At 46.2% G+C, this 18,526-nt stretch overlaps 1 protein-coding gene across 1 annotated transcript in view; it reads left to right on the forward strand.

Moving 5' to 3' along the window:
* Nucleotides 1–6,602, forward strand: part of tnrc18 (trinucleotide repeat containing 18) — a 46,122-nt gene extending 39,520 nt beyond the window's left edge. Inside the window, 5 exon segments of the mRNA XM_007906148.2 lie at nt 326–442; nt 707–874; nt 1,713–2,926; nt 3,731–3,967; nt 5,715–6,602. Coding sequence (XP_007904339.2) covers nt 326–442; nt 707–874; nt 1,713–2,926; nt 3,731–3,967; nt 5,715–5,921 — 1,943 coding nt within the window. The 3' untranslated portion in view covers nt 5,922–6,602.
* Nucleotides 6,603–18,526: the final 11,924 nt, after the last annotated feature.

Genomic DNA, 18,526 nt, shown 5'->3' on the forward strand with positions numbered 1-18,526 from the left:
TTGGACTTTGGAGTCTGGTGGGGGGTATGACTTTGGGTCAAATGAGCACAGCCATGATTGGTGTTCATTTTATTTTGGTAAATGCAATAACCTAGAGGAAAAATGTGTTGTTTTGGGGTTCGTGGATCTCGTCCACAATGGAAAGAGGCTGAAATAAGATCCTCGGATTGTGAGTTGGGAGAGACATTTACCCCACCTTGCCCTTCTCTCTCTTTCTCTCTCTCTCTGTACAAACCTAAATGAGAATAGAGAAAACCTGGGTTTGCAGCCCCTCCTTCAGCCTCACTCCTAACCCTCGGCCCTTTCCCCTCTCCTGGTCCTTTAGGAAGTCCTGATCCCGATGAAGATGAAGATCTGATAACAGTGGAGTTTGATGATGGTGACACCGGGAGAATCCCTCTTTCCCACATCCGCCTCCTGCCTCCAGACTACAAGATTCAATGTACGTCAAAAAGCTATTTGCTTTTTCTTAATATAAGACATTTTATAAAATTGTAATATTTTGTAATATTTTCATCCTACACGGAAGCTGCTGGATATAAGTGCAAGTTGTTATTGTTGTTGTTGGGAGAACAACAGTCGCAGCAGCGACCAGTGGATCTTTTCCTTGTTTCCGCTCAGTAACTCTTTGCCATAATGAATAGCACAGAAGTTAAAAGTGGCTGTTTGTCAGTGTCTGATACAGAGACTGGCTTCCTCTCTTCAGGTGCAGAGCCATCGCCCGCTCTCCTCGTCCCCAACACCAAGAGACGAAGCAGAAAGTCCAGCAAAGACACAGTGGACGGCAAAGACACCTCCTCGATTCAGGCCCCAGAGAGCGTCGCAGCTAAAGCCAAGGGCCGCGGGAGAAAAGCATCTGCCAAGAGCAAAACGGGTATGTCAGAAACCACGTTGATTCACCTCATGCTAAACCTGCGTCAGGACTTTGAGGTTACAGGGCTGGACTGTCACCCCAGCGCAGGCCTGGAGCAGGGCCTCATTGTCACAGTTGCCATCCTTTGACTGAGAGGTTTAATCCGAGATCCCGACCGCCTGTTCCTTGAGGTGGATGTTCACAAGTCCCTGGCATTGTCTGAAAAGGGAAGAGACCTTGCACCTCCACACAGCTGTCTGTGGGGAAAACGCTGTGTGCAAATTGGCTGCTACGTTTACCTACAAATACACAGTTACAGTGATCACCTGTGAGGGGCTTTGAAACATTCCGACATTCCAGGCGCTACGTCAACTCCCAGGGTTATTACTGGACATGAGGTGGTGCTAAACATCGTGGAATTATGGCAGGGGTAACGGGTCAGGGACGGAATCTGTCCTCTCTTCCAATAACCCTTGTGTGGAAATTGAGGTCCGTTTAACGTCCCAGTGTCTGTGCATTTTGACAAAAATTTTGATGACTTTAAAGGAGAATTAGTTTGGACAGTAGGTCATGTGATAAAAGTGAATAAATTGTCGCCTTATCTTGGATTTTATCCTAGGATTTTAATCCTGGATCAGTCAGGTTCCCTCGCTTGCTCCAGAATCTAAAATTGTCTGTTTGTCTGTGACAAACAATGTGGAGGGGGGAGTGGAAATATAAATGTACTATGTTTTATTATTATGGGCATTTTCCCCTCAAAGCGCTTTGAGACGTCTCGAAGACGTGATCAGGCCCTGTATCAAATGCAAAGGTTATTATTTTTATTATTTATTTAATTGTTTGCAAACTTGGTTCCCAGGAAACGAAGCCGTGGCAGAAGATGGTGCCGAGGTGGTGGGAGGGTCTGAGATCCAGATCAGCGAAGACCCCCAGAGCAAAGCAGGGCTGAAGACCAGGAAGAACGTGCAGAAGCCGAACTCCGTCGGAGCTTCGTGCCAGACGCTGAGTGAGAAGAGGAAGAAGATGGCCAAAGCCAAGATGGTCCCCAAGTCGAGTGCCCAGCTGCAGACCGTGTACCCGCCTCCCATCTTTGGCAATGCTCTCGGTGCGGAGACCTACAGTGACCCGGTGGGAGCGCTGGGCTCGTTCACTGTGGCAGAGAGCTCCGGGGTAAAGGCCAAGGTGAGGAAGGGGAAGAAAGCGGAAGAGTCGGTAGATTTTGGGAACGTGGGCAAAGGTCCGAGGAAGCAACTGGAAGCCGAACTCCTCGTCAAGTTAGATCACGAGGGCGTCATGTCGCCCAAGACCAAAAAGACCAAAGCGATGATGTTGGAGGATCAGAACCTCACGGGCAAAATGGACAATAAGATTCTGCTGAACCGGCCGTACACGGCCACGCCTGTGGGCGGCGACGTGAAGCAGAGACTCTCAAAGACCAAGGCGGCCAAAAAAGAGCCACAGAAGCAAAACTCTGCTTACCCCCCGGGGGGCTATGGTGGTGGGGCTGGTGATCTGATCAAATGCAAAGCCAAGGAGAAGACAGAGGCTGAGAGCAGTGGGAGCAGCAGCAGCAGCCCCGAGTCTGAGGGTGAGGACGAGGGAGATAGGAACCTGCGAGAAGTTCGAGCACACAGCACCTCCACCAGCTCCAGAGCCTCCTCGCCCATATCTTCATCGTCTCAGTCTTCGTCTTCAAGCTCCTCATCTTCCTCCTCCTCCTCTTCCTCCTCATCGTCCACCTCCACCACCGACGAGGACTCGTCCTGCAGCTCGGACGAGGAATCCGCTTACCCGGCTCCTTCTGCGCCGGCCGTGACCTCTCCCACCCCTCACCCCGAGCCCCTGCACCCCAAGCAGAGCCAGTCGGCCCCCTATCCCCCAGCCCAGGGGCAGAAACAGAAGCCGCAGTCGGGCAATGGCAAAGCCAAGCCCAAGAAGCGAGAGGGGATCCACCTGCCCACGACCAAGGAGCTGGCGAAACGGCAGAGGCTGCCGTCGGTGGAGAACAGGCCCAAGATCGCAGCCTTTCTCCCTGCCCGACAGCTTTGGAAGTGGTTTGGGAAGCCCACTCAGGTGAGTGCCGGAGACCTCAGTGCAGAGAGATGTGCAATCTCCCTCCACAACCTGAGAGCTTGTCTTTCTGTCTGCGTCAAACAGGTTTGTCACATTGATTGACTAATTAACTGCACAAGAGCGGCCTTGCTCAGGGTTCAGCAAACCACAAAGCATTTTTGTTTTCAGTCTGACTCGCACGGAAAACCATCACCGTTGCTTAAGAACATCCAAACCAAGCTGAGAATTCCATGCATCCCACCTACACATGGAAATCCCAGAGATAGATTGCTGGAATGGAATGCGCTCTCTCTCTCTCTCTCTCTGGAGGGATGCATCCTGCTTACCTAATTCTGGAAAGTGTTAAGCGCAGGTTGGCAAGAGCCAGTGCTTGGGGGGAGCCCAGAGTGTGCATTGGGGAAACTGCTGGAGCCTAACCAGCTAAAACCACGCAGCTTGGCCATTGAGAGCGCTGTCTGGCAAACTGTCCTGCCGCTTGTCCAGCTCGGACCGCCTTACCTGTTAACATTCTTTTACTTAGAGGGTGACAATGGCTGGAATACTTCAATCAAAAGGGGGATGCTGGAATCATTTAAGATCATTTAATGTTGTGCTGGGAAGATGGCAGGGATGGGCGTTGAGGAATGCAGAGATTAAATAGAACAAAAAGCCTCTTAATTCAAACTACTCTTGAGATCTTGTGGTTGTTTTTTGAGGGTTGTCATTTGTCCTGTAATTATGTGGCGTAAATTCTGCGCAGAAGATGAATGCAAAAGAAAAACCCCAAGGAACCATGAATTAATGGTGGTGTTTCTTCCCGTACAGAGGAGAGGAATGAAGGGCAAAGCAAAGAAGCTCTTTTACAAAGCTATCGTGAGAGGCAAAGAGATCATCCGCATCGGAGACTGTGCCGTCTTCCTCTCTGCCGGCCGCCCCAACCTCCCCTACATCGGCAGGATTCAGAGCATGTGGGAATCCTGGGGGAGCAACATGGTGGTGAGAGTCAAGTGGTTCTACCATCCTGAGGAGACCAACCTGGGCAAGAAACTGAACGATGGGAAGGTGAGATTGACCACAATCCCCAACCTTTTCAACCTTCGACCTTTAACTTAGTAACACAGTCACAACACTTTACAGTATATTCAAGCAAAGTGCTTTGAGACGTCTCGAAGACGTGATAAAGTGATGTATCAAATGCAAAGATTATTATTATTATTCCTGAACAATAAGAATCACTACATGCAGGGCCTGTTTCTGATCCATCCTATTCACTGGGCTATGGACACTGGGGTTTAACAGGGGCATTTGTACGCAGCTTATGTAAAAGCAACTTGCTGCTGGTCAGCGAGCCCCTGCTTATTCCAAAGAACATCTCAAAGGATTGCAGTGGGAGTAATGGACACAGAGCAACAAGCAGGAGGGATTCCAGGGTGAGCAAAGGCACAGCCAAGGTGACAAGGTCAACAATGAGAGGGGTTCAGGAGCAGATGAGAGGTGATGGGGTTTGGAGTGAGGGGGGGTGGGGAGGGGAGGGGGGTGGTGAATACAAAGTTAAAGTTGGCAGCCATATACCTATGTGGTTATATCCATTATCAGTTGCCATTTATCTCGTAAGTGTAGCTTGTCGGCCATTAGCGGTACCTGTCAATCACTCTCCTTCTTTGCAATATTTGTATCAGCCGCTATATAGGGAGCCTTTAACCAACCGTAAATCCTGAGTGTGAGACAGAGGAGAGACGTCAGCCTTACTTTGCTGATTGTCTCGATCACTAACATCCAGAAGGTCAGGTAAACTTGGCTGGCGTCCTGGGCTGACACAGTTGGAGTCCTGGCGTGTGTGCAGGCACAGCAGTCTGGCCTGCCACTCACGTCTGAATTATTTACAAAGTACTAAGCCACTCTTAGATTTGACGGTGACATTTCTGTTTAAATGCCAGAAGCAGGATTGTACCTTCCCAGTCGGACAAAGGTGAAATTTATTACTTCTGTTCTGTTCTTCCGCAAAGCTGAACTTTGGGAGAGAAAAATCTGGGGAAAAATTCCACCCAGGTCTCAGGTTTACTCCGATTAATGCAGAGTTTTAGAGCAACCAGGATTTGGCAAATTGTTGAATTCAGTCTTAACTTCGAAGTCACTCCAAAGAAACTTGCAAGAAAATCGTCTTCGAAATTAAGGCTGTATTTACGAATTTGCCTCATATTATTTAACTCTTAATATCTGCCTGGGAGGGCACTGCAGTCATCATAATAATCATAATAATAATTAATAATAATAATTGTCAAAGTCCTGTAGCTCAGTGGTTAGAGCACTCTCTTTGTAAGCGAGAGACCTGAGTTCAATTCCCGGCAGAGGGCGAAACCTCGGGCAAGTTTCCTTACTCCACACAGAGCCTAATAATAATCCCTCCAAAACCAAAACAATAATAAATTGGTCATTTTCAATCTACGACTGTTTGTGGGACATTGCTGTGCACAATTGGCTGCCGCGTTCGCCCACAAATATACAGTCAATTCACTTTACAGTGTGTTCTGTGAAGCGCTTTGGGACGTCCTCCCGACGTGAAAAGCGCTATATCAAATGCAAGGATTATTATTATTATTATTAAGTCTCAATGCACTTCACAGAAATGCTTCCCACTGAGCCAGGGCTGACACAAGGCCAATAACCATGATGTAGAAACTACATACTTGTGGACTTGTGTGATGATGTAATCTGCATCTCCTTGTTACTTTGGATTGTGACTGAAAACAAATGTTATTTTCTCTCTTTCTCATCTCTCTCTCTCTCTCTCTCTGTCTTCCCCACTTAGCGCGCTTTGTACCAGTCTTCGCACATAGACGAAAACGACGTGCAGACCATCTCTCACAAGTGCCAGGTGGTCAACCTGGATCAGTACGAGCAAATGGTGAAAACCAAGAAGTACCAGGACAGCGAGGACCTGTATTACTTGGCAGGAACCTACGAGCCGACCACAGGCATGATCTTCAACTCCGATGGTGTCCCTGTCATCTGCTAGTCACAGCCCCAGACAGAGCCACGGCCTGGAATCCGAGCGTCCTGAAGACAGCCTTGGGGATTTCCCAACCAGCGCCACTGAGTTGGCTTTCTCTCATCTGGTCCATAGCCTTTTTTTCTTAAGAGCCAGAAGCCTTCAGTGACTGCCTCTCAACACTGGTGGAGCTGACAACTTCCCTTAAAGTGGGGCAACTGGGCGAAACGTTGGTATCACGCACTTACTTGAGATGAACGTCAAGAGGATTGGAGCCACAGCGCCCGAGGCTCTGGATGTCTGTGGTGGGTCTCACACACACACACACCCCACCCCCCCTCTTGGGGACACTGCCTTGTGGCTATGGGGGTCCCCAGGCCCAGCTTAGAGTTGGGTGGTCTCAGTTTCTCTTCAGACTGACCGACTGACGGAACCTCCACTGAGCTTCAAGCATGTTGGAAACACAAAAAGACAAAAGTTTTAGAAGAGATACTATATAATTGTATTTTTCTACAGCACAGTAATGCTTCCTTCCCCAGCCTCAATGTGTTGAGCTGGGGGGAATAGGGAAGCCCCTTTATGTACAGTATGTCAGAATAGTTACTAATATCAAATACATAACTATGGAGTCTTTTTTTTGTAAGAATGACTGTGAAAATATTATCTATGAAAGATAAGAGAGGGGTTTACGGCCCTATTTATAGCGCGTGAGAGAGAGCGAGAGAGAGATCAATGAACTCTTCCAGAGATGGAGAAATGTAAATTCACAGTGAAGTTCGAACAGTATTTTGCCAAAAGCAGCTACTTTAAGTGAGAGGACTGCTGTGGACAGAGAGCACTTAATTCACTGCCGAATGCCTTGTGTAGGAGAGGTGATCACTGACAATCGAGAGGGAGAAGAAGGACGCAGTTCTCACGTTGTGTTATGTATGTACAAAGTTACTTGTGCCGTTGTACAGACAGTGGTGGATAACCTTTGATACTTTGGCTAACGTCCACATTAGTACCAAATGCAGAGCTTTCATACACGTGGCCTCTTTAATTTCTAGGGAGGTTGTGATGGGGGCGGGGTGGTGAGGGGAAGGAGTCTGTAGCAGTGAATACAACAACGATAACAACTTGCACTTATATATACCCTGGACTTGTGCAGAGCCCAACCCATTGTGAGCTTGGAAAACATGATTGTTGTTTTACTTTACCACCTTCGCAATGCAAATTTAGATTATTGCCACTGAAGACCTTTATCTTCGGCTAAATTAATATTCGGAAACCATCCGCAAAGCAGCATCAACAGATATACAACGAACCTGACAGATAGTACAGTCACCAAAATAGTTTCAGCAATCCAGAGAAGTCAAGAGACCATTTTCGCAAAAGTCGTCTTTGACGACCTATCAAAACATGTCAACGCAACTGACCGGTTTTGAAGCTAGATTTACAGTCACAGTTTGTTCTCCCAAAACTCAATGTCAGGAATTTATTGCTATATGTGTCAGGCTCCCTTATCGTGTTACACATGGCCTCTCAGCCCCCCTCCCCCAGCCCCTCGCCCTTCTCCATACGTGCTCTGTGGTTAATGGGTTCCCAACGTTGACTTGACCTGGATAAAGGGCAAAATGTGTGTGAGACTCTGCACTTTCCACCCGTTGTAAAGGAAAAGTCAAACCCACATCAATGTTAGCCTGAGCATCTACAAGATGAGAGGCTAGTGGGCGTTTTCAGTCTGTGTGTGTGTGTGTGAGTTTGGAACAACTCCCCCCCACGCACCCCTTCCTCAGAGCTCAGCCCAGCACTTGCACAGACGCCATCTCGCACCGTAACATTAACCTCCAGGTTCCCGATGGGCTGTAAAGACGCGTTCAATCATAAAGCAAAGACTTGAGTCATCATCATTGCTACCAACAGCCATTCACAGCATTGCAAGCAATGATTGCAACACTCTCACCAGCATAAACCATATTTTTTATATATACTGTATATTATATATGTGTGTGTGGGGGGTGAATCAGAGTTTCACACCCGTGGTGACATTTTGTGAATTCGACACAAGTTAAATAGAGACCGAGGCATATTTCAGAGGCCCTGAATTTCAAAGTCATTTTCTTTCTCGTGTAAATTTCTTTTTACGAAAGCGTTAAAACAAAACAGACTGAAAGTTGAGACTGAATTCGACAATTGGCAAATCGCTTTGAAATGCTGAGGCAATAAAGTAAATCTAAACCCAGGTGGAATGTCTCCTCCTGCAGCCCCTCCTCCTCACCCCCCCACCCCATGTTCCCCCTCACCCACTTTTATTTCCCGACACAACACGTGAGGGAAGGGGGTGCAGGAGGAGAAATCCCTTGTACACACAGTAACAAGGAACGTATTTCGCTGGCAGAAACCTTCACCGCCCTCGATCCCCACCTGTCACCAACAGCTTTCATCACTTTTTGTTTTTATTTTATATATAATCTGTCGGGGAGTCACCCACCCTCAGCCTCTGGTGGAAACAGAACGCGGGGGCTTTGCTGTGCGTTGCTGAGCAAGCTGACACAGCGCATTGTGGGCCTGTGAGGAGGTGATGACAGTAACTCACACTGCACCAGATCAGGATCCACAAGTCCCTCATATAGACCGTTGCCTTCACTTCACTCCTGTGGGAAGTTAATGTTAATCCAAGTTTAATGTTGGGGTTCTCGGCACTTATACATTCACGTTGCGGTCAGGATGTGAACAGTGTGTAAAAGCTCTTAGCCTTCGTTCTGAATGGCAAAATATGAAGTTGGCTATTTGACATGACACCTTCCCTTTCCCCCCCCCGCCCCCCACCCCCACACACACACGCTAACATTTAAAGAACCACAGTTCAGAGGCGAGTATTCAGGCTGCAAATCTTCTACAGATCTATGTCAGTTGCACATTGGGGCCATGCATGTTACCAGGAAGGTGAAATCAGGAAGGGCAATGGAAGGGTTGCTCTGGAAAGAACCGGCACAGACACGATGGCCCCAATGGCCACCTTCTGTGCTGTAAATTCCTGAGGTTCTGAATCAATAGCAACCAAAAATATCATTGGATTCATCCAGCTATTCCTGAAATGCAATGGTTTGGCTCTGTAAACACCCAGCTCCTTTTGTATTGTCCAATACTGTACTGCCGGTTAATTGAGGGTTTTATATTGGGGGAAAAGCCTGTGTTTTTGATAAGAAAATAGTTTCGGTTACGCTTGTTCTGAATCCCTCTAGTCATGAACGCAACACATTGGCTCATTGTATTTATATGGCTGTAAATATCCATTGCAACGACATGTATGACACAACTCATTACCCCTGCCTCGATCATCCCTCTACTTCCACGCACACAGACATGCACACACACACACACACAAAAATACACACACACACACACACCCTCCCACTCCCTCCCAGGAAAAAAACGGACGGAAATCTCTTCAGTTGTTATAAAGTGCAATACTGCTGACTGACTGGATACTAATGTGTAGCTGCTAATGGAATAAAAAACACACACTAAAGATTTTTTTTGAGTTAAAAAAAACACAAAAGAGAAAAGAAAACAAATGGAGGACCGAGTGCGTGTGGCTGGTCCACCCTTAGGCACCCTATTTGTTGCCCCCAAAACGATCTTGAAAGTCACTGCGTTCCTGTTAACTGTACAAGAGATTCCAGCAAATCATCCCCGGGGGGGAGGGGAGGGGGTAAAAAAAATATTATTTTGGAAATTTAATAAAAAAACAAAGCATTTTTGTAAATGAGCTCTCGGGGGGGAGGTGGGGGGGGGGGTCTTTGTATAAACATTTAATCTCTCGTGTGTACGTACGGAAGGGGGGAAACACTGACCGTGTATAAAACTCACTTAATGTGGAACTTTTTATCGATACTTCAGAGTTTTACAAAGTGTTCCTTTTGAAGCATTTTAGTAACTCAGATTTTTATACTTTATTCATCAATAAACTGAATATAAAAGTACCTTGTGTGTGTGTGTGTGTGTGCGAGTGTGGTTGATCTGCTCGGAGCGCGATATGATATACAGTCAATTCACTTTACAGTATATTCTCTGAGCTGTGGGCAAGTCCTGGCAGCTGTCACACTGGATGTTAAAAGATTCAGGGTGAGACAGATGATGGCAAGGTGAAATGTTCGTGTCTGACAAGGTTATCAGCCTCGATGTCCCACCAGGAGCTGCTGAAACGTGTTGCAATCCCAATGCCAGATTGCGGTATCAGGCAGCCCTGGGACCCATCCCACACTGTGAGCCTGTGCCCTTACCCACATCTACTCAACTGCCTCTGTGACTGATCGATTGTACAGTAATGTACTCATTTTGTGTCGTTTGCTTCTGCTGTTTGGCTGTCGTATGTTTTTGGAGGGAATGGGGAGGGTCAGGAAGAGATTGTTTGCAGTGAAACAAGAGGCTGAAAAATAAGAATGAGAGAGTCAAATCAGAATATTTGTTGAAGTTAAAATAGTCCCAAAACTGGACCAAAAGTGAAAATTATGCTGAAAGTCTTGACGGCCACAAAGTCTTTGACATTTCTGGTTTTGTCACTTGGCTCAATGTGAAGGTCCTTTGTTTTAGTCCCTCACAACGTGACCAGGGGTTTGTGCTGTATTTCCACAGCACACAATATATACAGGGCTTGTTGGCTGGTACCTAGTGTGGAGCCTTAGCCTCACCACAACTTCAGAAGAGGAGAGAGAGGAGAACAAAGGAGGGGATTGTGATCCTGACATTTACAATTGCTGTCAAATACAGAGCACAGAAACTACCTCTGAACCTACTGCTGCGCATGATGTCAGGCGTTCCGATGAACAAATGCGTGCAGTCTGTCAGAGTCTATAAGGATCTACACAGGAGTTTAATGTCACGGTGATACAGTGACTCAGGTTTCAAATCTGGGTGAGTACATCAAATAAAGATGTTCTACTCCTAACGCAGGGCCTGCTCCACCACTGTTTAATATGGGGTTGCTGCGTGTGCACACACTGAATACATCTACACAGCCAAACGTGAATAGTTTGCTTCCAATCATCTCTCCCTCCCTCCATCCCTCCTGCCTTTTGCCGAGCTGCTTGGCCACCACCTCACCCGAGTGACTGCATACAATCAGTCAATGGATAACATTTCAAATGGGTAATTGGAGTTGAGGTACAGATCAGACACGATCTTAGAGCATGGCGGAACAGGCTCGAGGGGCTGAATGGCCTCCTCCTTTTCCTATGTTTCTATGATTGAAAAACCTCCAATACAATACAATTGGTCAGAACAACACAGGAGAACAAGAGAAGGTAGATGTAGAGTTGCGGGTGGCAACCTTAGGACAGATGATTCGAAATAATTTGACAAATAATTAACAACTGTTGCCCACAAAATACACAGTCACTACACTTTACAGTGTATGTCCTGAGAAGCACTTTGAGACGTCTCAATGACGTGATCAGGCGCTACATCAAATGGAAGGATTATTATCGTTATGTTTTTTGCGCGGTGCTGAGTGAGATTATTAAGGGGAATTAGCTGGGAAAGGTGACTGAGAAGCTGAACTGAAACCGAGGAAACTCAGCTGCTCACAGACATGTGCAGTGTCAGCCTCAGTGACTCTTCTCCCCAAACTATTCAGACAAAAAGAACAAACAAACAAACAAACAGGAAAACAATAATCTTACCATTATTGCTAACTCTTGGCAGCTTGGCTTTTTAAGAGGGACACTGACTGTGTAAAGAGATTCGCTCTTTAAAGGTTAAAAAGAAATCGCATGAATCTCCATTCTGTCTCTCTGTGTGATTGACCAATCTACACTGTGTGAAATTACAGCAATTTTCCCTTGTTGTGGAGAAAACTGATGAAGCGTTTCTCACAGAGCTGAGTGGGCTGACTGTACAGATAAGCAGCTTCATATCAAAACAGGTAGAAAAACCCTGGTTTCTATGTTGAGACGGAAATGAAAAGATCTGGCGTTGATAATGGCCCCCCCGGTTTCTCACCATCTTCATCCCCCCCACCCCGCCACCCACCTCCACCACCCCTTCCATTCTCTGCTTGACAACGTCCTGTACGGCTGCAACAGTAAAATGTTATGATGAGATGTTAAATGTGATAAGACGACAAGATGTTCAATTGAGGTCCTGGCTGGACCTTGTTCAGACGGACATTAAAGATCCCGCGGCACCTGGGAGGAGGAGGAGGAGGAGGAGGAGGAGGAGGAAGGTGACAAGACATAACATGATATGTCATGCCAGGATGGTAGAAGGCAAACTGGATGGACCTTGGTCTTCTTTCACCCAAAGAATTCTTATGTTGTTGTGGATACCGGGTGCGGAAATGGGACACTTCGCTCCAGCTAATATGTGATCAGAGTAGCAATGGGCAAGGAGCAGACTGGGAGGCAGTTCAGCTGCTCCTGAAACTTGCTCTCTATGCTCTGTAACCCAATCGAAACTGCAATCCTTACTCATTTGTTTAATGCAGCTGAGCTTCCCATAACGGCTGACACAGTGAAATAACCTTGAAGTTGCTGAAACAGACTTTCATTGCTGCATTGAAAGATGTCAGACATCAAGGCTAAGATTATTCACATGTCACATCAGTGCCTTGTTTCTTCGTGATGGTTGGACATGGTAACAGTGCTTCACATTTGCACCGTTGATGGTGCAGAGAGCAGTAGGTGTGAGTGTTGCTGGGATTTCTTGACCTGAATCTCAGCTGGAATCAATGACTTCACGAGAGGAAGATAATAACAATAATAATAAAAATAGGAAAAAAGGTATTTTTATATTGCAAAGCAACACAAAAAAATTAAAAACTCGCAGCTTTTCTTTATAATAAAAAGCAAAATGACTTGTGTCTGTGAGACTCAAATGTAAAACATTTGGAATTTGTGCTTGAAACACTGTCTCATTCTGTGAGGTCATTTGAAGCTCGATTGGATTAATGACTTGTAACTCACTACCGGTTGTCTATCTGTTGTCCTGCACATATTCAGGGAAATGAGAAATACAGAACGACACCCTATCCCTGTGCTTCCACAGTGAAATATTTGTCTCTGAATTGTTAGGTGATCATTTTTTTGCGATGCTTCATGTTACATGTAATAGAGCAAAGTTGTGCCCTGGTGTATCGGGGTGTATAAAACCCAGGATAATCTTACCATCTTTTTTTTAATAAATCACGTTATCCACAAGAGTTCAGGAGAACTGGATTTAACCCTGTCAGACATCAATATCACTGCTGCCCCCAGTTACAATACTATTAAAAATGTTATAATAATAATCCTTGCATTTAATATAACGCACTATCACGTCGTTAAAACGTCTCAAAACGCTTCACAGAACATATTGTAAAGTGAATTGACTGTTTTTTTTGTGGGGAACAAAGGCAGCTAATTGTGCACAGCAGCATCCCACAAACAGTCATGGGTTGAGTGACCAAATTCTTCTTCTATATTTATATGAAGAGATTATTAGCCCCAGAAAGCAATTCGTCGATTGACTAACAACCGGGTTCCTACTTACCGCTTGGTAAACAAAGGTGTGTGGAATAAGGAAACTTGCCTAAGTTTTCACCCTACCCAGCAATCGAACCCGGGTTCTCCTGCTTGTGAGGCGAGGGCTCTAATCACACACTACACTACACTCCTGTAGCTGCTCCGATGATCAGCTGGTGAAGCCCATTGGAAATGGAGCCACACAATCTGAGTAGCTCGCAGGTCTGAGCCACTGTCTGTTGCAATCAAATCACTGGTAATAACGGTCTGTCCGTTTGATGTCGAGTCTTTCACGTTAGGAGGACATCTCAAAGCACTTCCCAGGGTAATACTGTAAAGGGTGGTGATTGTATTCTGTAGGCGAAACGTGGCAGCCAATTTGCCGAAAACAATATATCAAATGCACAGATTATAATCATTGTATATTGATTTTGAGTCCTATGTCCTGAAATAATGCAGGTCTCTCTCCTCTCCGAACCTTCCTCTGAGTAGAGACGTCCTTCTGAAGTTCGGATGCTCAGTATCTGCACACGATATTCCATGTGGGTTGGATGCACCATGTTTCAATTTACACTCTAAAGTCCTTGAAATGCAATCCAGTTCACGAACAACCTTGTGCTGAACAGTTCCCGCAGATAGGAGAGTCATGGACACCCGGGGCTGTGAGACACTGAGAGATTGTGATGCAGGTGTTACTTTCCTCTCTCCCTGAGAAAAGCTCTTCACTTTGTCCTCCACCACAGCCTCTCTGCCAGGAGCTGAAACCATTCCAGCTGATCCCAGCAAGTCTGCGGAATAGAAAGTCAATGCAATACAGACTGGTGTCCTGTCAGCTGTGTCGAGCATTAAACACATCTCGCAAGTGGGCTGCATTCACAGTGATGAGGTTTGAAGTACAGGAACAAAGCTCTTTGTCACACTGCAGCATTTCTATTTTTTTATTCTTAAATGCACTAAAACTCGACAGACAGACAGACACTCCCTGAGAGAGATCGGTTGTGGGCTAACTCTATCAGAAAAATTGGGCCCATTTCTTCCCGACTTTACTCAGCACAGGACCTTCAGAAAGGCACCAGGCAGCTCACAGCGAGTTCAGTGGAGTTGATAATTACTATCCACAACAGTCCCAAAGCCTCCCTTCCTCAGCAACTCATGCAGAAATAATAATAATAATAATGAACGTTGCATTTGATATCGCGCCTTATTGTCTCGAAGAGCTTCACAGAATATACTGTAAAGTGTGGTGACTGTGTATTTTGTGGACAAAACGTAGCAGCTGATTGCACACAGCAGTGTCCCACAAACAGTCATGGAGCTACAACCCCACACCACTCAAGTTTTATTCTGTTGGTTTATAACATAATTTCTTCCTCCTTTGGAATGTTATCCACTTGCACTGAATGCCAAATCATCATTTGTTTCCTATAAAATGTAATTGGCTCCAGCAACTGAGATTCTCGGAAGCGGGGGTGGGGGGATAACCTTGCTAGAGGAAGGGCATTGGTGTCTCTGTGGCTTCTCTCCTGCATATAACATGAATGTGTAACCAAGTCAAGGCCGCATCCAGTAAGCCAGTAACTTGACCTGCGTATAGCATGCTGTACGTGGGTTTTTGTTTGTCTCTGTGTCTATGCCTTGTGAGACTGTGTGGGGTTGTGTGCGCGCGGTGGAGTGTACAGCTTGTATTATTGTCTGCGCCCATCCATCAAAACATAGTTTTAATCCACACCAAACACTGGCTGTTATTCCATTCTTTTTCGCCTGTTGGGAGGTGGGGGGGGTGGGGTCCATCATATTTATTGCAGCATGAATTGCACAGCTCGCTAAAACAGTGTCGGTGTCAGCCCTGTGTGGTGCACTGTCGAGACTGACTGAATCCTTCACTATCATTTTCAGGACTTTTACACCCACAAGTCAGGGCTCGGCAGCTGTTCTGTACAAATCAAATACAAGACAAATGGATTTTGTGGTCCAACCAATACATAGAAATATTATGCTATGAACATGAATGTCAACTAGGGCATGATTTTTTGTAACAACAATTTCTTTAATTAGTGATAATCAAGAAACTGATCTGGGAAAACCACAGTTTTGACCTCAATGTTCCTACTCGTGATTGTTATCCAATCTGTGCTGGAAACTGTGTGAATGTGGGCATTTGGCTGTTGTATTACTCACCCTCACCCTCACACATACACACCCTCAGTGCAATGACCTGCCAACAATTTCTGACCAGACTTACTCATGAAGAATGGCCACTTTTACTGGTGACAGAAGCAGCTGTGGAACGGCACCTCAGCAATAAGTCAATGCCTTATGGAGTGGGAGGTGGGGTAGGAGGTGGTGGGTGGGGGGAGGGGGAAGGGGAAACATTGCAGGGGATAGAAAGCTGCTATGAATTTTTAATCTGTCAATTCCCAAGGTTGCTTCCCCCTCCCCTCCTGTCACATAATCTTGTACTAAACAAGAAATATAACACGCAGCAATTTATTTGAAAGCCGGAGAAAGCATGCACTTAGTACATACCAACAAGTTATTTTCATCTCTGGTTAATTCTCCTGCCTCGCTAATATTTATCACACCCACTGAATAGCAGCATGCTCTGCTACGGGATTATATTTGGCATTAAGAGTAAACAACTTTTTTTTCCCCCTTTAAAATCGAACAAAGTCTGTGCTCAGTAATAAGTTAAACACATTTTGCACTGCACTGATTCTAGGTATGAAAACTAGTGGAGTCCTGTAGCTTAGTGGCTAGAGCACTCGCCTCATAAGTGAGAAGACCTGGGTTTGATTCCCAGGCAGGGCAAAATATTAGTAAAGTTTCCTTACTCCAAACTCACGCCTCTGTTTACCTGGCAGTAAGCAGGAACCCGGTTGTTAGTCGATTGGCGGATCACTGTTAATATCACTGGTAATATGTTCAAATACTGATAGTGTTCCTCCTGAGATAAAGAACTCTGATTAGAAACAGTCTGATTTTGTTCGACATCACAGAGCAATACTTTAAAAATATAACACCCATGTGCAGATTGTTTTTTGATGGTGGGGGTGGGGGGGAGGAGTGAATGACTATTCATGATTCATGTTACTTCCTAATACTGTAGATCCACACAGTCACAAAATGATGTGAAAATGATGATCTTTGATAACCAAAGAGCTGCAGAACTGAATAGCTGCACTGCCCCCTCTGTTCCACTTGGTGACGCTGATGAGCTCAGTGATAGACAGTAAGAGCTCAGCATCTCTGAGGTCCTGCAGAGTAGTTATTCCTATTGCGTGCGTGAATCTATTCCCTCCTCTCAAACCCCTCAACATGTTAACCCAGTCTCCACATGTGCATAGCAGCCTCCAGCAATCTGCCCGAGGGCCGTTCTCCCAGCAGCAACCTTCACAATGTTGGCACAGACCATCCACAACAACAACTTGCATTTATCTAGTGCCCTTCAGGCGGGGTAGGGTCTCCGGAGAGCTGCACAGTGGCGGAGTCTGACACCCAGCCAGGGGGAGAGGGAGGGAGGGGGGGAGAGGGGGTGACCGTAAGCACAGTCACAAAGGAAGGTCTTTAGGTGGGATTTGAAAGTGGGCAGGGATTGCAGGAGAGTTCCAGACCTCGGGGGCATCACAAGAAGCTGCGTCTCTCCTCACCCCCGACTGACACAAGCACTGGACAGCCAGTCGGCTGAAGAGAATTAATTTGTGGCTGATTTTGACTGACTGGCCCAGGGCTGCTGAGCCTCATTGTACCACCTGCACCGCCATCCTGAGCAGAGCAGCCAGCTCCCTCCACACAGGGCCCAACATGGGATAATAATAATAATCCTTGCACTTAATACAGCGCCTTATCATGTCTTGGAGACATCTCAAAGCGCTTCACAGGATACACAGTAAAGTGTAGTGACTATATTTTGTGGGTGAAACGTGGATCTCCCACAGCTCAGTCCAGGCCCTGGGAATACTCACAAGCTCTGTTGAGGGTTTTACCGGATATTGCTGCTATTTGTCAATGCGGCCATTCAGCGTGAGCCTAAGTCACAGGGGATGCGTCACAGATAAGGGCCGACTCTGTCCCCATTTGAAGTCTGTCCTAGTGGGGGGTGGGGAGAGAGAAGATGAAGTGATCACAATCGTGTTTGGTTTCCCTTCGCTAGCTCAGGGGAAGCCAAGGTTCTCTAGCATTGCCTCTGCTACTCCAACCAAGAGATGCTAACAGCACAGCCCAGGATCCATGCCCCCAAGGTCGTTCGGGGAATGGTCAAAGTGACTCATTTAAGAAACAAAGACTAACAACAGAGGCTCGGCTTTACTGAGGCTGACTTCACTGTCTTTGGAATTCTTCACGTCCGGGCCAAAGACACATTTTAAATTCTCTTCCTGATTTAACACACATTTGTAGCAGATCCTTGATTTTTTTTGTTATAATACTTGCATATCAAATGCAAGGATTATTATTATTTATTTTTCAATGCCTGTAATGTCAAAACATCGCAACATGTTTCACCGGTAATTATTACTGTTGAGTGTAGTCACTGTATTAGAACACAGCGAGGTCTGACAAACAGCCATGAAGCGAATGAGCCCTTTATTTGGGAGATTGTTGGTCAGGACGTGGAGGGAAAGGCCCTTCTCCTTTTATATAGCGTCGCAGAATCTTAAGCGCCCACCCCAACAGGCAAAGCAGATCTCAGTTTAACATCTAATCCAAAGGATGGCAACTTCGATGATCAATGGCTCCCCAATACTGCACTGCAGCGTCAGCTCAAGTCTCAATTTGGGGCTAGAACTTTAGGCCCAGAGAGAGAGAGTACTCACTTTGTCTCACTATTTGTATTGTCACTGCTCACAAACCTCAGATTGAATCCTGATGCTCAAAGCAGATGGACAAGGAGAGACAAGTCTACAGCAATCCCGGCCCAGCTTCAACCCACACACACAAACATCCACCTCACTGTCTAACAATGATAAACAACATTCCCCACAGTCCAATCTCTGGAAAGACCTGGGCAAGTGCATGATGTAGGAGGGAGGTTTGGAAATGTATTACACCTAACACTGTGCGAGTGGCTGCCCACATTCTGTGGCGCTCTGTAAGTAAACAAAACAGGGGGAAAGGGGGCGGGCGGGGAGGGGTGGGAGGGAGGGGAATCTA

This window comes from Callorhinchus milii, unplaced genomic scaffold (genome assembly GCF_018977255.1).
Source record: "Callorhinchus milii isolate IMCB2004 unplaced genomic scaffold, IMCB_Cmil_1.0 Scaffold16, whole genome shotgun sequence".
Classification (NCBI taxonomy): Eukaryota; Metazoa; Chordata; class Chondrichthyes; order Chimaeriformes; family Callorhinchidae; genus Callorhinchus; species Callorhinchus milii.